We start from the raw sequence: 26,294 nt of genomic DNA, 5'->3' as shown, positions 1-26,294 counted from the left end.
GCACTCACCTTGTGTAAATGGGAGAAGAACACCAGCAGCCAGAGGTAGAGGGCTGCAGGTCAGAGGGCAGTGGCACTCACCTTGTGGGGCTGGGAGAAGAACACCAGCAGCCAGAGGTAGAGGGGCTGCAGGTCAGAGGGCAGTAGCACTCACCTTGTGCGGCTGGGAGAAGAACACCAGCAGCCAGAGGTAGAGGGGATGCAGGTCAGAGGGCAGTGGCACTCACCTTGTGCGGCTGGGAGAAGAACACAAGCAGCCAGAGGTAGAGGGGCTGCAGGTCAGAGGGCAGTGGCACTCACCTTGTGGGGCTGGAAGAAGAACACCAGCAGCCAGAGGTAGAGGGCCTGCAGGTCAGAGGGCAGTGGCACTCACCTTGTGGGGCTGGAAGAAGAACACCAGCAGCCAGAGGTAGAGGGCTGCAGGTCAGAGGGCAGTGGCACTCACCTTGTGGGGCTGGGAGAAGAACACCAGCAGCCAGAGGTAGAGGGGCTGCAGGTCAGAGGGCAGTAGCACTCACCTTGTGCGGCTAAGAGAAGAACACCAGCAGCCAGAGGTAGAGGGGATGCAGGTCAGAGGGCAGTGGCACTCACCTTGTGCGGCTGGGAGAAGAACACAAGCAGCCAGAGGTAGAGGGGCTGCAGGTCAGAGGGCAGTGGCACTCACCTTGTGGGGCTGGAAGAAGAACACCAGCAGCCAGAGGTAGAGGGCCTGCAGGTCAGAGGGCAGTGGCACTCACCTTGTGGGGCTGGGAGAAGAACACCAGCAGCCAGAGGTAGAGGGGCTGCAGGTCAGAGGGCAGTGGCTCTCACCTTGTGTGGCTGGGAGAAGAACACCAGCAGCCAGAGGTAGAGGGGCTGCAGGTCAGAGGGCAGTGGCACTCACCTTGTGCGGCTGGGAGAAGAACACCAGCAGCCAGAGGTAGAGGGGCTGCAGGTCAGAGGGCAGTGGCACTCACCTTGTGTGGCTGGGAGAAGAACACCAGCAGCCAGAGGTAGAGGGGCTGCAGGTCAGAGGGCAGTGGCACTCACCTTGTGCGGCTGGGAGAAGAACACCAGCAGCCAGAGGTAGAGGGGCTGCAGGTCAGAGGGCAGTGGCACTCACCTTGTGGGGCTGGGAGAAGAACACCAGCAGCCAGAGGTAGAGGGGCTGCAGGTCAGAGGGCAGTGGCACTCACCTTGTGGGGCTGGGAGAGGAACACCAGCAGCCAGAGGTAGAGGGCCTGCAGGTCAGAGGGCAGTGGCACTCACCTTGTGCGGCTGGGAGAAGAACACCAGCAGCCAGAGGTAGAGGGGCTGCAGGTCAGAGGGCAGTGGCACTCACCTTGTGCGGCTGGGAGAAGAACACCAGCAGCCAGAGGTAGAGGGGCTGCAGGTCAGAGGGCAGTGGCACTCACCTTGTGCGGCTGGGAGAAGAACACCAGCAGCCAGAGGTAGAGGGGATGCAGGTCAGAGGGCAGTGGCACTCACCTTGTGCGGCTGGGAGAAGAACACCAGCAGCCAGAGGTAGAGGGGCTGCAGGTCAGAGGGCAGTGGCACTCACCTTGTGGGGCTGGGAGAAGAACACCAGCAGCCAGAGGTAGAGGGCCTGCAGGTCAGAGGGCAGTGGCACTCACCTTGTGGGGCTGGGAGAAGACCACCAGCAGCCAGAGGTAGAGGGCCTGCAGGTCAGAGGAAAGTGGCACTCACCTTGTGTGGCTGGGAGAAGAACACCAGCAGCCAGAGGTAGAGGGCCTGCAGGTCAGAGGAAAGTGGCACTCACCTTGTGTGGCTGGGAGAAGAACACCAGCAGCCAGAGGTAGAGGGCCTGCAGGTCAGAGGGCAGTGGCACTCACCTTGTGCGGCTGGGAGAAGAACACCAGCAGCCAGAGGTAGAGGGGCTGCAGGTCAGAGGGCAGTGGCTCTCACCTTGTGTGGCTGGGAGAAGAACACCAGCAGCCAGAGGTAGAGGGGCTGCAGGTCAGAGGGCAGTGGCACTCACCTTGTGCGGCTGGGAGAAGAACACCAGCAGCCAGAGGTAGAGGGGCTGCAGGTCACAGGGCAGTGGCTCTCACCTTGTGTGGCTGGGAGAAGAACACCAGCAGCCAGAGGTAGAGGGGCTGCAGGTCAGAGGGCAGTGGCACTCACCTTGTGTGGCTGGGAGAAGAACACCAGCAGCCAGAGGTAGAGGGGCTGCAGGTCAGAGGGCAGTGGCTCTCACCTTGTGTGGCTGGGAGAAGAACACCAGCAGCCAGAGGTAGAGGGGCTGCAGGTCAGAGGGCAGTGGCACTCACCTTGTGGGGCTGGGAGAAGAACACCAGCAGCCAGAGGTAGAGGGCCTGCAGGTCAGAGGGCAGTGGCACTCACCTTGTGTGGCTGGGAGAAGAACACCAGCAGCCAGAGGTAGAGGGCCTGCAGGTCAGAGGGCAGTGGCACTCACCTTGTGCGGCTGGGAGAAGACACCAGCAGCCAGAGGTAGAGGGGATGCAGGTCAGAGGGCAGTGGCACTCACCTTGTGTGGCTGGGAGAAGAACACCAGCAGCCAGAGGTAGAGGGCTGCTGGGCAGAGGGCAGTGGCACTCACCTTGTGGGGCTGGGAGAAGAACACCAGCAGCCAGAGGTAGAGGGGCTGCAGGTCAGAGGGCAGTGGCACTCACCTTGTGGGGCTGGGAGAAGAACACCAGCATCCAGAGGTATAGGGGCTGCAGGTCAGAGGGCAGTGGCACTCACCTTGTGTGGCTGGGAGAAGAACACCAGCAGCCAGAGGTAGAGGGCTGCAGGTCAGAGGGCAGTGGCACTCACCTTGTGCGGCTGGGAAAAGAACACCAGCAGCCAGAGGTAGAGGGGCTGCAGGTCAGAGGGCAGTGGCACTCACCTTGTGTGGCTGGGAGAAGAACACCAGCAGCCAGAGGTAGAGGGCTGCAGGTCAGAGGGCAGTGGCACTCACCTTGTGGGGCTGGGAGAAGAACACCAGCAGCCAGAGGTAGAGGGCCTGCAGGTCAGAGGGCAGTGGCACTCACCTTGTGCGGCTGGGAGAAGAACACCAGCAGCCAGAGGTAGAGGGGCTGCAGGTAAGAGGGCAGTGGCACTCACCTTGTGTGGCTGGGAGAAGAACACCAGCAGCCAGAGGTAGAGGGCTGCAGGTCAGAGGGCAGTGGCACTCACCTTGTGTGGCTGGGAGAAGAACACCAGCAGCCAGAGGTAGAGGGCTCCAGGTCAGAGGGCAGTAGCACTCACCTTGTGCGGCTGGGAGAAGAACACCAGCAGCCAGAGGTATAGGGGCTGCAGGTCAGAGGGCAGTGACACTCACCTTGTGCGGCTGGGAAAAGAACACCAGCAGCCAGAGGTAGAGGGGATGCAGGTCAGAGGGCAGTAGAACTCACCTTGTGGGGCTGGGAAAAGAACACCAGCAGCCAGAGGTAGAGGGCTGCAGGTCAGAGGGCAGTGGCTCTCACCTTGTGCGGCTGGGAGAAGAACACCAGCAGCCAGAGGTAGAGGGCTGCAGGTCAGAAAGCAGTAGCACTCACATTGTGGGAATGTGAGAAGAACACCAGCAGCCAGAGGTAGAGGGCTGCAGGTCAGAGGGCAGTGGCACTCACCTTGTGCAGCTGGGAGAAGAACACCAGCAGCCAGAGGTAGAGGGCTGCAGGTCAGAGGGCAGTAGCACTCACCTTGTGCGGCTGGGAGAAGAACACCAGCAGCCAGAGGTAGAGGGCTGCAGGTCAGAAAGCAGTAGCACTCACCTTGTGCGGCTGGGAGAAGAACACCAGCAGCCAGAGGTAGAGGGGATTCAGGTCAGAGGGCAGTAGCACTCACCTTGTGGGGCTGGGAGAAGAACACCAGGAGCCAGAGGTAGAGGGCTGCAGGTCAGAGGGCAGTGGCACTCACCTTGTGTGGCTGGGAGAAGAACACCAGTAGCCAGAGGTAGAGGGGCTGCAGGTCAGAGGGCAGTAGCACTCACCTTGTGCGGCTGGGAGAAGAACACCAGCAGCCAGAGGTAGAGGGCTGCAGGTCAGAAAGCAGTAGCACTCACCTTGTGCGGCTGGGAGAAGAACACCAGCAGCCAGAGGTAGAGGGCTGCAGGTCAGAAAGCAGTAGCACTCACCTTGTGCGGCTGGGAGAAGAACACCAGCAGCCAGAGGTAGAGGGGATTCAGGTCAGAGGGCAGTAGCACTCACCTTGTGGGGCTGGGAGAAGAACACCAGGAGCTAGAGGTAGAGGGCTGCAGGTCAGAGGGCAGTGGCACTCACCTTGTGGGGCTGGGAGAAGAACACCAGCAGCCAGAGGTAGAGGGGCTGCAGGTCAGAGGGCAGTGGCACTCACCTTGTGTGGCTGGGAGAAAAACACCAGTAGCCAGAGGTAGAGGGGCTGCAGGTCAGAGGGCAGTGGCACTCACCTTGTGTGGCTGGGAGAAGAACACCAGCAGCCAGAGGTAGAGGGCCTGCAGGTCAGAGGGCAGTGGCACTCACCTTGTGTGGCTGGGAGAAGAACACCAGCAGCCAGAGGTAGAGGGCCTGCAGGTCAGAGGGCAGTGGCACTCACCTTGTGTGGCTGGGAGAAGAACACCAGCAGCCAGAGGTAGATGGCCTGCAGGTCAGAGGGCAGTGGCACTCACCTTGTGTGGCTGTGAGAAGAACACCAGCAGCCAGAGGTAGAGGGCTGCAGGTCAGAGGGCAGTGGCACTCACCTTGTGCAGCTGGGAGAAGAACACCAGCAGCCAGAGGTAGAGGGCTGCAGGTCAGAGGGCAGTAGCACTCACCTTGTGCGGCTGGGAGAAGAACACCAGCAGCCAGTGGTAGAGGGCTGCAGGTCAGAAAGCAGTAGCACTCACCTTGTGCGGCTGGGAGAAGAACACCAGCAGCCAGAGGTAGAGGGGATTCAGGTCAGAGGGCAGTAGCACTCACCTTGTGGGGCTGGGAGAAGAACACCAGGAGCCAGAGGTAGAGGGCTGCAGGTCAGAGGGCAGTGGCACTCACCTTGTGTGGCTGGGAGAAGAACACCAGTAGCCAGAGGTAGAGGGGCTGCAGGTCAGAGGGCAGTAGCACTCACCTTGTGCGGCTGGGAGAAGAACACCAGCAGCCAGAGGTAGAGGGCTGCAGGTCAGAAAGCAGTAGCACTCACCTTGTGCGGCTGGGAGAAGAACACCAGCAGCCAGAGGTAGAGGGCTGCAGGTCAGAAAGCAGTAGCACTCACCTTGTGCGGCTGGGAGAAGAACACCAGCAGCCAGAGGTAGAGGGGATTCAGGTCAGAGGGCAGTAGCACTCACCTTGTGGGGCTGGGAGAAGAACACCAGGAGCCAGAGGTAGAGGGCTGCAGGTCAGAGGGCAGTGGCACTCACCTTGTGGGGCTGGGAGAAGAACACCAGCAGCCAGAGGTAGAGGGGCTGCAGGTCAGAGGGCAGTGGCACTCACCTTGTGTGGCTGGGAGAAAAACACCAGTAGCCAGAGGTAGAGGGGCTGCAGGTCAGAGGGCAGTGGCACTCACCTTGTGTGGCTGGGAGAAGAACACCAGCAGCCAGAGGTAGAGGGCCTGCAGGTCAGAGGGCAGTGGCACTCACCTTGTGTGGCTGGGAGAAGAACACCAGCAGCCAGAGGTAGAGGGCCTGCAGGTCAGAGGGCAGTGGCACTCACCTTGTGTGGCTGGGAGAAGAACACCAGCAGCCAGAGGTAGATGGCCTGCAGGTCAGAGGGCAGTGGCACTCACCTTGTGTGGCTGTGAGAAGAACACCAGCAGCCAGAGGTAGAGGGCTGCAGGTCAGAGGGCAGTGGCACTCACCTTGTGCAGCTGGGAGAAGAACACCAGCAGCCAGAGGTAGAGGGCTGCAGGTCAGAGGGCAGTAGCACTCACCTTGTGCGGCTGGGAGAAGAACACCAGCAGCCAGAGGTAGAGGGCTGCAGGTCAGAAAGCAGTAGCACTCACCTTGTGCGGCTGGGAGAAGAACACCAGCAGCCAGAGGTAGAGGGGATTCAGGTCAGAGGGCAGTAGCACTCACCTTGTGGGGCTGGGAGAAGAACACCAGGAGCCAGAGGTAGAGGGCTGCAGGTCAGAGGGCAGTGGCACTCACCTTGTGGGGCTGGGAGAAGAACACCAGCAGCCAGAGGTAGAGGGGCTGCAGGTCAGAGGGCAGTGGCACTCACCTTGTGTGGCTGGGAGAAGAACACCAGTAGCCAGAGGTAGAGGGGCTGCAGGTCAGAGGGCAGTGGCACTCACCTTGTGTGGCTGGGAGAAGAACACCAGCAGCCAGAGGTAGAGGGCCTGCAGGTCAGAGGGCAGTGGCACTCACCTTGTGTGGCTGGGAGAAGAACACCAGCAGCCAGAGGTAGAGGGCCTGCAGGTCAGAGGGCAGTGGCACTCACCTTGTGTGGCTGGGAGAAGAACACCAGCAGCCAGAGGTAGAGGGCCTGCAGGTCAGAGGGCAGTGGCACTCACCTTGTGTGGCTGGGAGAAGAACACCAGCAGCCAGAGGTAGAGGGCCTGCAGGTCAGAGGGCAGTGGCACTCACCTTGTGTGGCTGGGAGAAGAACACCAGCAGCCAGAGGTAGAGGGCCTGCAGGTCAGAGGGCAGTGGCACTCACCTTGTGTGGCTGGGAGAAGAACACCAGCAGCCAGAGGTAGAGGGCCTGCAGGTCAGAGGGCAGTGGCACTCACCTTGTGTGGCTGGGAGAAGAACACCAGCAGCCAGAGGTAGAGGGCCTGCAGGTCAGAGGGCAGTGGCACTCACCTTGTGTGGCTGGGAGAAGAACACCAGCAGCCAGAGGTAGAGGGGCTGCTGGGCAGAGGGCAGTGGCACTCACCTTGTGGGGCTGGGAGAAGAACACCAGCAGCCAGAGGTAGAGGGCCTGCAGGTCAGAGGGCAGTGGCACTCACCTTGTGGGGCTGGGAGAAGAACACCAGGAGCCAGAGGTAGAGGGGCTGCAGGTCAGAGGGCAGTGGCACTCACCTTGTGTGGCTGGGAGAAGAACACCAGCAGCCAGAGGTAGATGGCCTGCAGGTCAGAGGGCAGTGGCACTCACCTTGTGGGGCTGGGAGAAGAACACCAGGAGCCAGAGGTAGAGGGGCTGCAGGTCAGAGGGCAGTAGCACTCACCTTGTGCGGCTGGGAGAAGAACACCAGCAGCCAGAGGTAGAGGGGCTGCTGGGCAGAGGGCAGTGGCACTCACCTTGTGGGGCTGGGAGAAGAACACCAGGAGACAGAGGTAGAGGGGCTGCAGGTCAGAGGGCAGTGGCACTCACCTTGTGTGGCTGGGAGAAGAACACCAGCAGCCAGAGGTAGAGGGGCTGCAGGTCAGAGGGCAGTGGCACTCACCTTGTGGGGCTGGGAGAAGAACACCAGCAGCCAGAGGTAGAGGGCCTGCAGGTCAGAGGGCAGTGGCACTCACCTTGTGCGGCTGGGAGAAGAACACCAGCAACCAGAGGTAGAGGGGCTGCAGGTCAGAGGGCAGTGGCACTCACCTTGTGGGGCTGGGAGAAGAACACCAGCAGCCAGAGGTAGAGGGGCTGCAGGTCAGAGGGCAGTGGCACTCACCTTGTGGGGCTGGGAGAAGAACACCAGCAGCCAGAGGTAGAGGGGCTGCAGGTCAGAGGGCAGTGGCACTCACCTTGTGTGGCTGGGAGAAGAACACCAGCAGCCAGAGGTAGATGGCCTGCAGGTCAGAGGGCAGTGGCACTCACCTTGTGTGGCTGGGAGAAGAACACCAGGAGCCAGAGGTAGAGGGGCTGCAGGTCAGAGGGCAGTAGCACTCACCTTGTGTGGCTGAGAGAAGAACACCAGCAGCCAGAGGTAGATGGCCTGCAGGTCAGAGGGCAGTGGCACTCACCTTGTGGGGCTGGGAGAAGAACACCAGGAGCCAGAGGTAGAGGGGCTGCAGGTCAGAGGGCAGTAGCACTCACCTTGTGCGGCTGGGAGAAGAACACCAGCAGCCAGAGGTAGAGGGGCTGCTGGGCAGAGGGCAGTGGCACTCACCTTGTGTGGCTGGGAGAAGAACACCAGCAGCCAGAGGTAGAGGGGCTGCTGGGCAGAGGGCAGTGGCACTCACCTTGTGTGGCTGGGAGAAGAACACCAGCAGCCAGAGGTAGAGGGCCTGCAGGTCAGAGGGCAGTGGCACTCACCTTGTGCGGCTGGGAGAAGAACACCAGCAGCCAGAGGTAGAGGGGCTGCAGGTCAGAGGGCAGTGGCACTCACCTTGTGGGGCTGGCAGAAGAACACCAGCAGCCAGAGGTAGAGGGGCTGTAGGTCAGAGGGCAGTGGCACTCACCTTGTGGGGCTGGGAGAAGAACACCAGCAGCCAGAGGTAGAGGGGCTGCTGGGCAGAGGGCAGTGGCACTCACCTTGTGTGGCTGGGAGAAGAACACCAGGAGCCAGAGGTAGAGGGCCTGCAGGTCAGAGGGCAGTGGCACTCACCTTGTGCGGCTGGGAGAAGAACACCAGCAGCCAGAGGTAGAGGGCCTGCAGGTCAGAGGGCAGTGGCACTCACCTTGTGCGGCTGGGAGAAGAACACCAGCAGCCAGAGGTAGAGGGCCTGCAGGTCAGAGGGCAGTGGCACTCACCTTGTGTGGCTGGGAGAAGAACACCAGCAGCCAGAGGTAGAGGGCCTGCAGGTCAGAGGGCAGTGGCACTCACCTTGTGGGGCTGGGAGAAGAACACCAGCAGCCAGAGGTAGAGGGCCTGCAGGTCAGAGGGCAGTGGCACTCACCTTGTGTGGCTGGGAGAAGAACACCAGCAGCCAGAGGTAGAGGGCCTGCAGGTCAGAGGGCAGTGGCACTCACCTTGTGTGGCTGGGAGAAGAACACCAGCAGCCAGAGGTAGAGGGCCTGCAGGTCAGAGGGCAGTGGCACTCACCTTGTGTGGCTGGGAGAAGAACACCAGCAGCCAGAGGTAGAGGGCCTGCAGGTCAGAGGGCAGTGGCACTCACCTTGTGGGGCTGGGAGAAGAACACCAGCAGCCAGAGGTAGAGGGGCTGCAGGACAGAGGGCAGTGGCACTCACCTTGTGGGGCTGGGAGAAGAACACCAGCAGCCAGAGGTAGAGGGCCTGCAGGTCAGAGGGCAGTGGCACTCACCTTGTGTGGCTGGGAGAAGAACACCAGCAGCCAGAGGTAGAGGGCCTGCAGGTCAGAGGGCAGTGGCACTCACCTTGTGTGGCTGGGAGAAGAACACCAGCAGCCAGAGGTAGAGGGCCTGCAGGTCAGAGGGCAGTGGCACTCACCTTGTGTGGCTGGGAGAAGAACACCAGCAGCCAGAGGTAGAGGGCCTGCAGGTCAGAGGGCAGTGGCACTCACCTTGTGGGGCTGGGAGAAGAACACCAGCAGCCAGAGGTAGAGGGCCTGCAGGTCAGAGGGCAGTGGCACTCACCTTGTGTGGCTGGGAGAAGAACACCAGCAGCCAGAGGTAGAGGGCCTGCAGGTCAGAGGGCAGTGGCACTCACCTTGTGTGGCTGGGAGAAGAACACCAGCAGCCAGAGGTAGAGGGCCTGCAGGTCAGAGGGCAGTGGCACTCACCTTGTGGGGCTGGGAGAAGAACACCAGCAGCCAGAGGTAGAGGGCCTGCAGGTCAGAGGGCAGTGGCACTCACCTTGTGGGGCTGGGAGAAGAACACCAGCAGCCAGAGGTAGAGGGCCTGCAGGTCAGAGGGCAGTGGCACTCACCTTGTGTGGCTGGGAGAAGAACACCAGCAGCCAGAGGTAGAGGGCCTGCAGGTCAGAGGGCAGTGGCACTCACCTTGTGGGGCTGGGAGAAGAACACCAGCAGCCAGAGGTAGAGGGCCTGCAGGTCAGAGGGCAGTGGCACTCACCTTGTGGGGCTGGGAGAAGAACACCAGCAGCCAGAGGTAGAGGGCCTGCAGGTCAGAGGGCAGTGGCACTCACCTTGTGTGGCTGGGAGAAGAACACCAGCAGCCAGAGGTAGAGGGCCTGCAGGTCAGAGGGCAGTGGCACTCACCTTGTGTGGCTGGGAGAAGAACACCAGCAGCCAGAGGTAGAGGGCCTGCAGGTCAGAGGGCAGTGGCACTCACCTTGTGGGGCTGGGAGAAGAACACCAGCAGCCAGAGGTAGAGGGGCTGCAGGACAGAGGGCAGTGGCACTCACCTTGTGGGGCTGGGAGAAGAACACCAGCAGCCAGAGGTAGAGGGCCTGCAGGTCAGAGGGCAGTGGCACTCACCTTGTGTGGCTGGGAGAAGAACACCAGCAGCCAGAGGTAGAGGGCCTGCAAATCAGAGGGCAGTGGCACTCACCTTGTGTGGCTGGGAGAAGAACACCAGCAGCCAGAGGTAGAGGGCCTGCAGGTCAGAGGGCAGTGGCACTCACCTTGTGTGGCTGGGAGAAGAACACCAGCAGCCAGAGGTAGAGGGCCTGCAGGTCAGAGGGCAGTGGCACTCACCTTGTGGGGCTGGGAGAAGAACACCAGCAGCCAGAGGTAGAGGGCCTGCAGGTCAGAGGGCAGTGGCACTCACCTTGTGTGGCTGGGAGAAGAACACCAGCAGCCAGAGGTAGAGGGCCTGCAGGTCAGAGGGCAGTGGCACTCACCTTGTGTGGCTGGGAGAAGAACACCAGCAGCCAGAGGTAGAGGGCCTGCAGGTCAGAGGGCAGTGGCACTCACCTTGTGGGGCTGGGAGAAGAACAACAGCAGCCAGAGGTAGAGGGCCTGCAGGTCAGAGGGCAGTGGCACTCACCTTGTGGGGCTGGGAGAAGAACACCAGCAGCCAGAGGTAGAGGGCCTGCAGGTCAGAGGGCAGTGGCACTCACCTTGTGTGGCTGGGAGAAGAACACCAGCAGCCAGAGGTAGAGGGCCTGCAGGTCAGAGGGCAGTGGCACTCACCTTGTGTGGCTGGGAGAAGAACACCAGCAGCCAGAGGTAGAGGGCCTGCAGGTCAGAGGGCAGTGGCACTCACCTTGTGTGGCTGGGAGAAGAACACCAGCAGCCAGAGGTAGAGGGCCTGCAGGTCAGAGGGCAGTGGCACTCACCTTGTGGGGCTGGGAGAAGAACACCAGCAGCCAGAGGTAGAGGGGCTGCAGGACAGAGGGCAGTGGCACTCACCTTGTGGGGCTGGGAGAAGAACACCAGCAGCCAGAGGTAGAGGGGCTGCTGGGCAGAGGGCAGTGGCACTCACCTTGTGTGGCTGGGAGAAGAACACCAGGAGCCAGAGGTAGAGGGCCTGCAGGTCAGAGGGCAGTGGCACTCACCTTGTGGGGCTGGGAGAAGAACACCAGCAGCCAGAGGTAGAGGGGCTGCAGGTCAGAGGGCAGTGGCACTCACCTTGTGCGGCTGGGAGAAGAACACCAGCAGCCAGAGGTAGAGGGGCTGCAGGTCAGACGGCAGTGGCACTCACCTTGTGGGGCTGGGAGAAGAACACCAGCAGCCAGAGGTAGAGGGGCTGCTGGGCAGAGGGCAGTGGCACTCACCTTGTGTGGCTGGGAGAAGAACACCAGGAGCCAGAGGTAGAGGGCCTGCAGGTCAGAGGGCAGTGGCACTCACCTTGTGGGGCTGGGAGAAGAACACCAGCAGCCAGAGGTAGAGGGGCTGCTGGGCAGAGGGCAGTGGCACTCACCTTGTGTGGCTGGGAGAAGAACACCAGGAGCCAGAGGTAGAGGGCCTGCAGGTCAGAGGGCAGTGGCACTCACCTTGTGCGGCTGGGAGAAGAACACCAGCAGCCCGAGGTAGAGGGGCTGCTGGGCAGAGGGCAGTGGCACTCACCTTGTGGGGCTGGGAGAAGAACACCAGCAGCCAGAGGTAGAGGGGCTGCAGGTCAGAGGGCAGTGGCACTCACCTTGTGCGGCTGGGAGAAGAACACCAGCAGCCAGAGGTAGAGGGGCTGCTGGGCAGAGGGCAGTGGCACTCACCTTGTGGGGCTGCGAGAAGAACACCAGCAGCCAGAGGTAGAGGGGCTGCAGGTCAGAGGTCAGTGGCACTCACCTTGTGTGGCTGGGAGAAGAACACCAGCAGCCAGAGGTAGAGGGGCTGCTGGGCAGAGGGCAGTGGCACTCACCTTGTGTGGCTGGGAGAAGAACACCAGCAGCCAGAGGTAGAGGGGCTGCTGGGCAGAGGGCAGTGGCACTCACCTTGTGTGGCTGGGAGAAGAACACCAGCAGCCAGAGGTAGAGGGCCTGCAGGTCAGAGGGCAGTGACACTCACCTTGTGCGGCTGGGAGAAGAACACCAGCAGCCAGAGGTAGAGGGGCTGCAGGTCAGAGGGCAGTGGCACTCACCTTGTGGGGCTGGGAGAAGAACACCAGCAGCCAGAGGTAGAGGGGCTGCAGGTCAGAGGGCAGTGGCACTCACCTTGTGGGGCTGGGAGAAGAACACCAGCAGCCAGAGGTAGAGGGGCTGCAGGTCAGAGGGCAGTGGCACTCACCTTGTGGGGCTGGGAGAAGAACACCAGCAGCCAGAGGTAGAGGGCCTGCAGGTCAGAGGGCAGTGGCACTCACCTTGTGCGGCTGGGAGAAGAACACCAGCAGCCAGAGGTAGAGGGGCTGCAGGTCAGAGGGCAGTGGCACTCACCTTGTGGGGCTGGGAGAAGAACACCAGCAGCCAGAGGTAGAGGGGCTGCAGGTCAGAGGGCAGTGGCACTCACCTTGTGGGGCTGGGAGAAGAACACCAGCAGCCAGAGGTAGAGGGGCTGCAGGTCAGAGGGCAGTGGCACTCACCTTGTGGGGCTGGGAGAAGAACACCAGCAGCCAGAGGTAGAGGGGCTGCAGGTCAGAGGGCAGTGGCACTCACCTTGTGGGGCTGGGAGAAGAACACCAGCAGCCAGAGGTAGAGGGGCTGCAGGTCAGAGGGCAGTGGCACTCACCTTGTGCGGCTGGGAGAAGAACACCAGCAGCCAGAGGTAGAGGGGCTGCAGGTCAGAGGGCAGTGGCACTCACCTTGTGGGGCTGGGAGAAGAACACCAGCAGCCAGAGGTAGAGGGGCTGCTGGGCAGAGGGCAGTGGCACTCACCTTGTGTGGCTGGGAGAAGAACACCAGGAGCCAGAGGTAGAGGGCCTGCAGGTCAGAGGGCAGTGGCACTCACCTTGTGGGGCTGGGAGAAGAACACCAGCAGCCAGAGGTAGAGGGGCTGCAGGTCAGAGGGCAGTGGCACTCACCTTGTGCGGCTGGGAGAAGAACACCAGCAGCCAGAGGTAGAGGGGCTGCTGGGCAGAGGGCAGTGGCACTCACCTTGTGGGGCTGGGAGAAGAACACCAGCAGCCAGAGGTAGAGGGGCTGCAGGTCAGAGGGCAGTGGCACTCACCTTGTGTGGCTGGGAGAAGAACACCAGCAGCCAGAGGTAGAGGGGCTGCTGGGCAGAGGGCAGTGGCACTCACCTTGTGTGGCTGGGAGAAGAACACCAGCAGCCAGAGGTAGAGGGGCTGCTGGGCAGAGGGCAGTGGCACTCACCTTGTGTGGCTGGGAGAAGAACACCAGCAGCCAGAGGTAGAGGGGCTGCAGGTCAGAGGGCAGTGGCACTCACCTTGTGTGGCTGGGAGAAGAACACCAGCAGCCAGAGGTAGAGCGGCTGCAGGTCAGAGGGCAGTGGCACTCACCTTGTGGGGCTGGGAGAAGAACACCAGCAGCCAGAGGTAGAGGGGCTGCTGGGCAGAGGGCAGTGGCACTCACCTTGTGTGGCTGGGAGAAGAACACCAGCAGCCAGAGGTAGAGGGCCTGCAGGTCAGAGGGCAGTGGCACTCACCTTGTGCGGCTGGGAGAAGAACACCAGCAGCCAGAGGTAGAGGGGCTGCAGGTCAGAGGGCAGTGGCACTCACCTTGTGGGGCTGGGAGAAGAACACCAGCAGCCAGAGTTAGAGGGGCTGCAGGTCAGAGGGCAGTGGCACTCACCTTGTGGGGCTGGGAGAAGAACACCAGCAGCCAGAGGTAGAGGGGCTGCTGGGCAGAGGGCAGTGGCACTCACCTTGTGTGGCTGGGAGAAGAACACCAGGAGCCAGAGGTAGAGGGCCTGCAGGTCAGAGGGCAGTAGCACTCACCTTGTGGGGCTGGGAGAAGAACACCAGCAGCCAGAGGTAGAGGGGCTGCAGGTCAGAGGGCAGTGGCACTCACCTTGTGGGGCTGGGAGAAGAACACCAGCAGCCAGAGGTAGAGGGGCTGCAGGTCAGAGGGCAGTGGCACTCACCTTGTGTGGCTGGGAGAAGAACTCCAGGAGCCAGAGGTAGAGGGGCTGCAGGTCAGAGGGCAGTAGCACTCACCTTGTGGGGCTGGGAGAAGAACACCAGCAGCCAGAGGTAGAGGGGCTGCAGGTCAGAGGGCAGTAGCACTCACCTTGTGGGGCTGGGAGAAGAACACCAGCAGCCAGAGGTAGAGGGGCTGCTGGGCAGAGGGCAGTGGCACTCACCTTGTGGGGCTGGGAGAAGAACACCAGCAGCCAGAGGTAGAGGGGCTGCAGGTCAGAGGGCAGTGGCACTCACCTTGTGTGGCTGGGAGAAGAACACCAGCAGCCAGAGGTAGAGGGCCTGCAGGTCAGAGGGCAGTAGCACTCACCTTGTGGGGCTGGGAGAAGAACACCAGCAGCCAGAGGTAGAGGGGCTGCAGGTCAGAGGGCAGTGGCACTCACCTTGTGGGGCTGGGAGAAGAACACCAGCAGCCAGAGGTAGAGGGGCTGCAGGTCAGAGGGCAGTGGCACTCACCTTGTGTGGCTGGGAGAAGAACACCAGGAGCCAGAGGTAGAGGGGCTGCAGGTCAGAGGGCAGTGGCACTCACCTTGTGTGGCTGGGAGAAGAACACCAGCAGCCAGAGGTAGAGGGGCTGCTGGGCAGAGGGCAGTGGCACTCACCTTGTGGGGCTGGGAGAAGAACACCAGCAGCCAGAGGTAGAGGGGCTGCAGGTCAGAGGGCAGTGGCACTCACCTTGTGTGGCTGGGAGAAGAACACCAGCAGCCAGAGGTAGAGGGGCTGCTGGGCAGAGGGCAGTGGCACTCACCTTGTGTGGCTGGGAGAAGAACACCAGCAGCCAGAGGTAGAGGGGCTGCTGGGCAGAGGGCAGTGGCACTCACCTTGTGTGGCTGGGAGAAGAACACCAGCAGCCAGAGGTAGAGGGGCTGCAGGTCAGAGGGCAGTGGCACTCACCTTGTGTGGCTGGGAGAAGAACACCAGCAGCCAGAGGTAGAGCGGCTGCAGGTCAGAGGGCAGTGGCACTCACCTTGTGGGGCTGGGAGAAGAACACCAGCAGCCAGAGGTAGAGGGCCTGCAGGTCAGAGGGCAGTGGCACTCACCTTGTGCGGCTGGGAGAAGAACACCAGCAGCCAGAGGTAGAGGGGCTGCTGGGCAGAGGGCAGTGGCACTCACCTTGTGTGGCTGGGAGAAGAACACCAGCAGCCAGAGGTAGAGGGGCTGCAGGTCAGAGGGCAGTGGCACTCACCTTGTGGGGCTGGGAGAAGAACACCAGCAGCCAGAGTTAGAGGGGCTGCAGGTCAGAGGGCAGTGGCACTCACCTTGTGCGGCTGGGAGAAGAACACCAGCAGCCAGAGGTAGAGGGGCTGCTGGGCAGAGGGCAGTGGCACTCACCTTGTGTGGCTGGGAGAAGAACACCAGCAGCCAGAGGTAGAGGGGCTGCAGGTCAGAGGGCAGTGGCACTCACCTTGTGCGGCTGGGAGAAGAACACCAGCAGCCAGAGGTAGAGGGGCTGCTGGGCAGAGGGCAGTGGCACTCACCTTGTGTGGCTGGGAGAAGAACACCAGCAGCCAGAGGTAGAGGGGCTGCAGGTCAGAGGGCAGTGGCACTCACCTTGTGCGGCTGGGAGAAGAACAACAGCAGCCAGAGGTAGAGGGCCTGCAGGTCAGAGGGCAGTGGCACTCACCTTGTGTGGCTGGGAGAAGAACACCAGCAGCCAGAGGTAGAGGGGCTGCAGGTCAGAGGGCAGTGGCACTCACCTTGTGCGGCTGGGAGAAGAACACCAGCAGCCAGAGGTAGAGGGCCTGCAGGTCAGAGGGCAGTGGCACTCACCTTGTGTGGCTGGGAGAAGAACACCAGCAGCCAGAGGTAGAGGGGCTGCAGGTCAGAGGGCAGTGGCACTCACCTTGTGCGGCTGGGAGAAGAACACCAGCAGCCAGAGGTAGAGGGGCTGCAGGTCAGAGGGCAGTGGCACTCACCTTGTGGGGCTGGGAGAAGAACACCAGCAGCCAGAGGTAGAGGGGCTGCAGGGCAGAGGGCAGTGGCACTCACCTTGTGGGGCTGGGAGAAGAACACCAGCAGCCAGAGGTAGAGGGGCTGCAGGTCAGAGGGCAGTGGCACTCACCTTGTGTGGCTGGGAGAAGAACACCAGCAGCCAGAGGTAGAGGGGCTGCAGGGCAGAGGGCAGTGGCACTCACCTTGTGGGGCTGGGAGAAGAACACCAGCAGCCAGAGGTAGAGGGGCTGCAGGTCAGAGGGCAGTGGCACTCACCTTGTGCGGCTGGGAGAAGAACAGAAGCAGCCAGAGGTAGAGGGGCTGCAGGTCAGAGGGCAGTGGCACTCACCTTGTGCGGCTGGGAGAAGAACACCAGCAGCCAGAGGTAGAGGGGCTGCAGGTCAGAGGGCAGTGGCACTCACCTTGTGGGGCTGGGAGAAGAACACCAGCAGCCAGAGGTAGAGGGGCTGCAGGTCAGAGGGCAGTGGCACTCACCTTGTGTGGCTGGGAGAAGAACACCAGCAGCCAGAGGTAGAGGGGCTGCAGGTCAGAGGGCAGTGGCACTCACCTTGTGCGGCTGGGAGAAGAACACCAGCAGCCAGAGGTAGAGGGCCTGCAGGTCAGAGGGCAGTGGCACTCACCTTGTGGGGCTGGGAGAAGAACACCAGCAGCCAGAGGTAGAGGGCCTGCAGGTCAGAGGGCAGTGGCACTCACCTTGTGTGGCTGGGAGAAGAACACCAGCAGCCAGAGGTAGAGGGGCTGCAGGTCAGAGGGCAGTGGCACTCACCTTGTGCGGCTGGGAGAAGAACACCAGCAGCCAGAGGTAGAGGGCCTGCAGGTCAGAGGGCAGTGGCACTCACCTTGTGGGGCTGGGAGAAGAACACCAGCAGCCAGAGGTAGAGGGCCTGCAGGTCAGAGGGCAGTGGCACTCACCTTGTGGGGCTGGGAGAAGAACACCAGCAGCCAGAGGTAGAGGGCCTGCAGGTCAGAGGGCAGTGGCACTCACCTTGTGTGGCTGGGAGAAGAACACCAGCAGCCAGAGGTAGAGGGGCTGCAGGTCAGAGGGCAGTGGCACTCACCTTGTGCGGCTGGAATAGAACACCAGCAGCCAGAGGTAGAGGGCCTGCAGGTCAGAGGGCAGTGGCACTCACCTTGTGTGGCTGGGAGAAGAACACCAGCAGCCAGAGGTAGAGGGGCTGCAGGTCAGAGGGCAGTGGCACTCACCTTGTGCGGCTGGGAGAAGAACACCAGCAGCCAGAGGTAGAGGGCCTGCAGGTCAGAGGGCAGTGGCACTCACCTTGTGGGGCTGGGAGAAGAACACCAGCAGCCAGAGGTAGAGGGCCTGCAGGTCAGAGGGCAGTGGCACTCACCTTGTGGGGCTGGGAGAAGAACACCAGCAGCCAGAGGTAGAGGGCCTGCAGGTCAGAGGGCAGTGGCACTCACCTTGTGTGGCTGGGAGAAGAACACCAGCAGCCAGAGGTAGAGGGGCTGCAGGTCAGAGGGCAGTGGCACTCACCTTGTGCGGCTGGGAGAAGAACACCAGCAGCCAGAGGTAGAGGGCCTGCAGGTCAGAGGGCAGTGGCACTCACCTTGTGGGGCTGGGAGAAGAACACCAGCAGCCAGAGGTAGAGGGCCTGCAGGTCAGAGGGCAGTGGCACTCACCTTGTGGGGCTGGGAGAAGAACACCAGCAGCCAGAGGTAGAGGGCCTGCAGGTCAGAGGGCAGTGGCACTCACCTTGTGTGGCTGGGAGAAGAACACCAGCAGCCAGAGGTAGAGGGGCTGCAGGTCAGAGGGCAGTGGCACTCACCTTGTGTGGCTGGGAGAAGAACACCAGCAGCCAGAGGTAGAGGGCCTGCAGGTCAGAGGGCAGTGGCACTCACCTTGTGGGGCTGGGAGAAGAACACCAGCAGCCAGAGGTAGAGGGCCTGCAGGTCAGAGGGCAGTGGCACTCACCTTGTGTGGCTGGGAGAAGAACACCAGCAGCCAGAGGTAGAGGGGCTGCAGGTCAGAGGGCAGTGGCACTCACCTTGTGCGGCTGGAATAGAACACCAGCAGCCAGAGGTAGAGGGCCTGCAGGTCAGAGGGCAGTGGCACTCACCTTGTGTGGCTGGGAGAAGAACACCAGCAGCCAGAGGTAGAGGGGCTGCAGGTCAGAGGGCAGTGGCACTCACCTTGTGTGGCTGGGAGAAGAACACCAGCAGCCAGAGGTAGAGGGGCTGCAGGTCAGAGGGCAGTGGCACTCACCTTGTGTGGCTGGGAGAAGAACACCAGCAGCCAGAGGTAAAGGGCTGCAGGTCAGAGGGCAGTGGCACTCACCTTGTGTGGCTGGGAGAAGAACACCAGCAGCCAGAGGTAGAGGGGCTGCAGGTCAGAGAGCAGTGGCACTCACCTTGTGCGGCTGGGAGAAGAACACCAGCAGCCAGAGGTAGAGGGGCTGCAGGTCAGAGGGCAGTGGCACTCACCTTGTGCGGCTGGAATAGAACACCAGCAGCCAGAGGTAGAGGGCCTGCAGGTCAGAGGGCAGTGGCACTGACCTTGTGCGGCTGGGAGAAGAACACCAGCAGCCAGAGGTAGAGGGGCGGCAGGTCAGAGGGCAGTGGCACTCACCTTGTGCGGCTGGGAGAAGAACACCAGCAGCCAGAGGTAGAGGGGCTGCAGGTCAGAGGGCAGTGGCACTCACCTTGTGTGGCTGGGAGAAGAACACCAGCAGCCAGAGGTAGAGGGGCTGCAGGTCAGAGGGCAGTGGCACTCACCTTGTGCGGCTGGAATAGAACACCAGCAGCCAGAGGTAGAGGGGCTGCAGGTCAGAGGGCAGTGGCACTGACCTTGTGCGGCTGGGAGAAGAACACCAGCAGCCAGAGGTAGAGGGCCTGCAGGTCAGAGGGCAGTGGCACTGACCTTGTGCGGCTGGGAGAAGAACACCAGCAGCCAGAGGTAGAGGGGCGGCAGGTCAGAGGGCAGTGGCACTGACCTTGTGCGGCTGGGAGAAGAACACCAGCAGCCAGAGGTAGAGGGGCTGCAGGTCAGAGGGCAGTGGCACTCACCTTGTGCGGCTGGAATAGAACACCAGCAGCCAGAGGTAGAGGGCCTGCAGGTCAGAGGGCAGTGGCACTGACCTTGTGCGGCTGGGAGAAGAACACCAGCAGCCAGAGGTAGAGGGGCGGCAGGTCAGAGGGCAGTGGCACTCACCTTGTGCGGCTGGGAGAAGAACACCAGCAGCCAGAGGTAGAGGGGCTGCAGGTCAGAGGGCAGTGGCACTCACCTTGTGCGGCTGGGAGAAGAACACCAGCAGCCAGAGGTAGAGGGGCTGCAGGTCAGAGGGCAGTGGCACTGACCTTGTGCGGCTGGGAGAAGAACACCAGCAGCCAGAGGTAGAGGGCCTGCAGGTCAGAGGGCAGTGGCACTGACCTTGTGCGGCTGGGAGAAGAACACCAGCAGCCAGAGGTAGAGGGGCGGCAGGTCAGAGGGCAGTGGCACTGACCTTGTGCGGCTGGGAGAAGAACACCAGCAGCCAGAGGTAGAGGGGCTGCAGGTCAGAGGGCAGTGGCACTCACCTTGTGCGGCTGGAATAGAACACCAGCAGCCAGAGGTAGAGGGGCTGCAGGTCAGAGGGCAGTGGCACTCACCTTGTGTGGCTGGGAGAAGAACACCAGCAGCCAGAGGTAAAGGGCTGCAGGTCAGAGGGCAGTGGCACTCACCTTGTGTGGCTGGGAGAAGAACACCAGCAGCCAGAGGTAGAGGGGCTGCAGGGACAGCCAGTGGGGCAGGTAGGCCCCGGCGCGGGACTTGAGGGGCACCAGCCACCGCACCAGCGCCTGCACTCCACCACATTTCCTTAGATCACCTCATCATCAGGGATAACATTACACCATCAAGCAATGAAGTGCAACTCACAATCACAAAAATTTAATGTTTCAATAATTTTAATTAAATGAATTATTTTAATTAGTATGAAGTTGTATCCAAAATATATCATCTAGAATGAATTAGAAAAAAATTAATTGGTAACTCAATGTAATTGCTGAAGGATTAAAAACTAATTCATAATACAAATATAAACTTTTTTTATTCAAAATAAAAATATGTTACTCTTGGTCTATAATGTTAAACAACAGTTGTCAGTACACCATGTACATAGATATTACTCTTTCTTTAATAACACAGGTCTGCGAAAAAAAAAATTTTAAATTTGTTTTGTTAAATGGTTAATATTTGTTTTAATTTTTTTTAAAAGTAATAGAAAACGGTATTCATATGATATATACCACGTCACATATCAGATTGAGATGATATAGAATTTGAATACGAAAAAGAACAAAACAAAAATTTAATAAAATGAATGAGAATCATTTTAGAATATTTTATAAAGTTTTATTGAGTGTATAGCTATTAAAACACAACATTAAGGTATACATGAAGAAAACAATTAATTATAACGTTTTCTTTTTGAAAAAAAGCTGCGTTTTGTTGGTTTTCATTTATGATTTTTTATTTCATCTCTGTGTATCATCCAGCAATAGTCCGCCATCATATTAATGCCCCAACGGCCATGATATCTTCTTTCCATCTCTTTTATGTCCTGATGAAACCGTTCACCTTGTTCTTCACTGTAGTCGCCTAGATTTTTTGGGAAACAATCAATGTGAGACATAAAAAAATGAATTTTCACTCATATTACAGGAAAATTTTTATAGGCATTTAAAATTTCCTGGACAATATTTTTATACGCAAGATATTTTGTGTTGCCTAGAAACTTAGATACAACATTTTTAAAGCCATGCCAGGCATTTTGTTCCAAGGTTGTCATCACTTTTTCAAATTCTGTATCCCTAATCAGTTTCCTGATATCAGGTCCCGTAAATATTCCTTCTTTCTACTTCGCATCAGATAAGCTAGGGAAACATGAACAAAGATACTTGAAAGTATTTCCATCTTGCAGTAATGCCTTTACGAACTGTTTGATCAAACCAAGTTTGATGTGAAGTGGTGGAAGCAATATTTTTTCGGGATCCATCAAGCTCGGATTGATGACATTTTTTACTACAACTTTCAATTACATTCTAATTTTCCAATCAGTTTTTTTCCAATGTAAATTTCTTGCTCTACTGTCACATTCACAAATATAACAGGGGAATTTTCTGTAGCCTTGCTGTTGACCAAGAAGCATGCATATGATTTTTATGTCACTGCAAACTAACCATTTGTCTTCGGTGTATTTTATTTTCTCCAAAACATTTTTCAAGTTTTTGTAAGTTTCTTTAAGATAAACTGAATGAGCTACAGGTATCGATGCAAATTCATTGCCAATATGCAAAAGGACAGCCTTTAAGCTTGTTTTTGAAGAATCTATAAAGAGTCGTCATTCTTGTGTATTGTATTCGATATTGAATTTTTGTATTAAACCGCCAATATCACAACAAAATACTAAATTATCCTCTTTCTTAAAATACTCCACAAATTCTTGTTCTCTGCTTCAATACCAGTAAAATGTAGTTGCAGCATCTAATAAATTGTTTTCTTTTAGTCGAGAACCGAGAAGTTCTGCAGCGTCCTTAGGTAATCCAAGATTCCGTACCAAATCATTCAGTTCTTGCTGTTTTAAAGGTCGAGGGTCATTTGTAGGGTGAAAAATTTCACCACTGCTTTGCAGATGATCACTTTGTTCTGAGTTTTGTGATAAAGGCGTTTCGAAGCTGTTAGTGTTAGTAGGAACTGGTATGGGTAATTCGGGTCCATGTGGAACTGGCTTTGTTACAGGCGAAACATTAGTAGATATACACAATTTTGGCGCGGTTTTTAGAATTATATCCTGTTACATTGGTCATCTGTATGATTCTTTTGTTCCCGCCACAACATAGGAATACTGAATGACAATGATTTTGATTTACCGTAAGTCCACTGTCTTAACACTTCAACACATAGCCGGCATACTGTATGCGGAACCCACTGTTTCTCTTGGTAACATAACCTCATTCCGAAGTAAGCATAATAAGCATTTTTTTACAAAGTCTGTTATTTTTAATCTTTGCTTAACTATTGTACATTGTCCGCAAATATAGCAAAATACATTTGGATTGTTTTTGCAACTCCGAGGAGCCATAGTTACAGATTTAATAAAACAATCTTTTATTACACTTTTTTTTTTGCAGTTTAAACCACTATGATTAGTCATAGACTACATCAAACATGTTTTTTGATACTTTTTCTCACAGGGGAAAGGCAGGTTAGTAACAATAGACTACAGGATGGTCGGTCATAGAGTATAGAATAGAAATATAGATCATGGAATCAATTTTGTAAAAAAAAAAAAAAACTTACCGATCTAACGAAATATTATATATTTATCTATATGCAAAAAGAATGTGACGTGATACGTTAACACAAAGTTTATATTTGCTATATACAGACCAACATCTACATGTTTGTGATAAATTAATTTTAAAAACTTTTTCATCGCAGACCTGTGTAATCATTGTTTTTAGTAAGAATCATAACTACTCTGAATTTAGATTAAAAATTTGTCCTAAATGAACTATAATTTTAAGAGGTTTATATGCATCAAAATTTATGTTATTTTGATATCGCTATATCTTGTAAATCAATCAAAATAGTTCATTTAATTCATAAACTCTATTATAAGGTGCATTTAAAGGATGATTGGTTACAAATAAATTTATAACAAATCAAAGAACATCTACAATAACACTGATCCTCATTTTTTCTGAATATTCACCACATTTTGTTCCCAAAAATCGATGATGTGAAATTCTAACCTCCTATATGAAATTATACAATCTGAGAAATCAGTCATCAGTTTAGTTTTGCAATTAAGTTTTCAAATCCTAAGTTCCTTTAAACCGTCACGATGCAAGCCACTTTTTGAGGTGCAGTCACACTGGGCGGAAAGTCAGGGCTATGAAGTTGTACCGATCAGACCTCACCGACTAGCTATGGCCTAAATTGCACATACATAACACCTGGCAACAAATGAAACAGAAGTTGCAAGTAGTGGGATGTACAACGTTCTGACTCCGATTGTTAAATGACTCGAAACTGTTGTAGCAACCCCACTTATTAAATGGTTTAGTTAACAATTTATTATATTGTCTCATATTCAATACTATTGTTAGGATTCCTGGTATGATTTAAATAACATATTTATATTCCTTTGAAGATGTATTTCTTTTGTAACATCGCAGAAATTACCCCCCCCCCCCCCCTTTTACCAATAAAACTTTGACTGAGAATGGTTTATATTGATGTTCATAATTATTTTGTACCCATGTTTCTTTTATTATGCATAGGCTTTTGTGCTTTAATAGTTGAAACAACCCAGATTACAGCCTTCCTCATGCAATCCAGTAATAATAATTTGTTATAAATTTTTTTTTGTCAAATTTCAGGTTAGATGTAACCTTTTTTTTCCTTTCGAAGTTATTGTGAACATAATTCTCCGGGTTTATTGTTTTTATTTTTGAAGTAATTTTTTTTGCTGGCGTCTTTGTGTGGGAAGGCGTGCTGACGTAATTCTCCTTCATTTTTTCCACAACCGAGGCTTCGTGTCACACACTAGGCGTGTGAGTCACGGTCACGGGAGTGCGAGAAAGAGACAAAATCGCTGCGTCGTGGGAACAGAAGTAAGCATTTCGTGGAAGCCTCTGTTATCATGCGCAGTGATTGGCTGAAAATTACGTCAGCGAGTCCAGGACACTGCCCGCACAAAGGGAAGGAAGGCTGTAAATTCAGTCATTGTTCAAGCACCGAGACGAGAGGTTGTGGTTGGGCGATGGCTCGCATAATATTGTAATGTTTTATAAGTAAAACTTTGCGGTTACGGTCCGGGCAAAGCCTAACAACCTTTTTTTTTATTCTCTTCTGACATTTTATTTACTTAGAAATTTGTTGACCGTAGTCGTAGGCAAAGCCCACAGAGAGGCAACAAAGAGTTTTGTCCAGCCATCGCTGCCCGGAACTGATCCGGGCAATATAATGTAATTCGTATTAAGAATCTACGTGTTTTTTTTCCTTCTCCTTTATGGAGGAACCGTTTAATTTTTTTGTGTGCTCTGTTGTACGAAATATAGTGTGATTTTTACATAAATAAATACAACAGGTAATACATCGAACTTTGCATATAAATTTCTTCTTTCTTCGTGACCTGCAACCTGTATGTTCCACTGTCACCAAATTTGAGCTAGCCAGAGGTGGTGAGTGGTAAAATAGTGATTATTAATAATTTGGGTTAGGTTCTATGTAAAGCTGAATGTAGGTTATATGTTTTATAATTATTTGTTTCATTGTAATTTACTTAATCACTTAAAATTAACTTGTATATTAATTACGTTTTGTCAAATTTTAAAGCATATTCTGAGTAGTAAGACTAGAAGATTTCAAAAGAAAGGAAAACAGGTGCGACACTTGTAACGCAAACCCCTGCCCCCCCCCAAGCTAAATAATTTTCTTTTAAACTTATTTTCTGTATATGTAAGTATTAATAAGTCAATGTTTTTTGAGTGGTGTATATGTTATGAAACAGTATGATCAGACATTATGAATATTAATATATGTTATTTGTACATGCTATGTGTTTTAAGAAGGTATTTTGTATTTTATTAGACATTTTTAATCATTACTATTTTTTATGTAATTATTCACAAATAAGTCGCTGTACTAGATTTTTGCCTGTTTTGGCCTACATTTTCAAGTTTTTCTAAATAAGTTTAATTTTGTAAAGTAATTTGTATTATGATTGCTGTTTGTGATGTTCATTAACGTGTTGAATGATTCTAGAACACGGGACTGTGCTGGGCTGGTGTGATGGTTAGAAAGAGAGGCATGAGAGACCTGTAAGTGTGAGTGAGAAAGAAACAGTGCTTCCCCGCCAAAAGAGATAAAAGTTGGGATTCACCACGAGTCGTGGGAACTGTGTGATAACTGCTGTCTCACGGTGTGGGAGAGAGAAGGAAAATGTAAAGTCCCTGGCTCTATGGATAGAAAACTGTTTTCAATGTGTGTTCTGTTTTCCTATTGGCTTGTATCTGTGAGTGTGAATGAAGCGTGCGTGTGATTGGTCGGTGAGGTCATGTGACTTCTCCCTGCGTGGAAGAGAAGGTGACATGAGTTCACCAGTTGTCTGTCGACCGCTGCACCAGTAGGTTGCGTTCTGTGGCTTCTCGCCAAAAATGAAGTAATTTGCTGATAGATAATTTAACGCTGGTGGTCAGAGCTATGCCAAGTATTAAGTTAACCTAATTTTTTTTCAATTTCATTTGGATATTAATTAGAAATTGTGATCACCTTCGTCGGCGGTTGGCTCGGGGCGAAATTCAGTTTCGCTGGGTGCGGCCCTGTTCGAGGTCGCACTAATTTCGTGTACTTACAGTAAAATTTTACTGAAGGACTTAAACTACGTTTGTTTTTTTTCGTTGATTCTCATCGCGCGAGCTGCGTGCATTTTTCGACAGGCAGATGTACGTGTTGAACGAGTGAGTAAAACTTTGAAAGTGATTGGACTCGTCTATGCATTCTATTTTGAAAAAATAAAACAAAAATTACAATCGGCGTTGAACATCTTTTTATTTTTGTATGTAATGAACCGTTATACACTGTCGTCAGCAAGTTATTTTTCACGCCTCCAGTTAGTGTGTTGTTGGAAAAACCCAGCGTGACTGCACAGCAATAGACTGGAACTTTTGCTGGGACAGTCTCACCAGCCAATCAGAGCGAGCCTTGAGGTGGTGTGATGCGTCTTCCCAGACTTTTAGAGAGAAACATTTATCCAGTAGTTTTCCTTATATGGTCAGGTACTGAATACTGTGTTGTGATTGGTCAGTTGGCCCACTGGGTTGTCTCCCTTTGTTACCAGCTTTGTAAAATAAGGTAACTGCGTGGTGCAAGTTAGTTGTCGCTCAATCGTCGCTACGTGCGGCCGCATTGTGGGCATCATGCCAGAAAAAAATTAGTCAATTTACGAATAGCTAACTTCACGCCTGATGGTCAGGGCCAAGCTTAAGTTAAAATTCAAACAAATGGACTTGAATTGTTTCTTCGGTTAATCGAGCGACGCGCTACAGTGAATATGTGATAAATCATCTGGAACTGTTACGTAGGTTATGATTTACTGTTTTTTTGTTGTTGTTGTTTTTGAGGAATAATAATAAAAGAACCACCTTGAAGTCTAATTTTTTTTAAGGCAACTACCTATATATTAAAGTTTTATCCTAAGGGAATAATTTAT

General features: G+C 55.3%; 1 protein-coding gene across 1 annotated transcript in view; it reads right to left on the bottom strand.

The window, feature by feature from the left end:
* LOC134537952 (alpha-1,2-mannosyltransferase ALG9) overlaps positions 1–26,294 on the bottom strand; it is a 231,049-nt gene that overhangs the window by 163,378 nt on the left and 41,377 nt on the right. The window contains exon 8 of the mRNA XM_063378962.1: positions 19,756–19,872. Coding sequence (XP_063235032.1) covers positions 19,756–19,872 — 117 coding nt within the window. The remainder of the gene's footprint in view (positions 1–19,755; positions 19,873–26,294) is intronic.

This window comes from Bacillus rossius, chromosome 12 (genome assembly GCF_032445375.1).
Source record: "Bacillus rossius redtenbacheri isolate Brsri chromosome 12, Brsri_v3, whole genome shotgun sequence".
Lineage (NCBI taxonomy): Eukaryota > Metazoa > Arthropoda > Insecta > Phasmatodea > Bacillidae > Bacillus > Bacillus rossius.
Note: the sequence above shows the minus strand (reverse complement) of the source record. Positions and strands in the feature narration are given on the sequence as shown.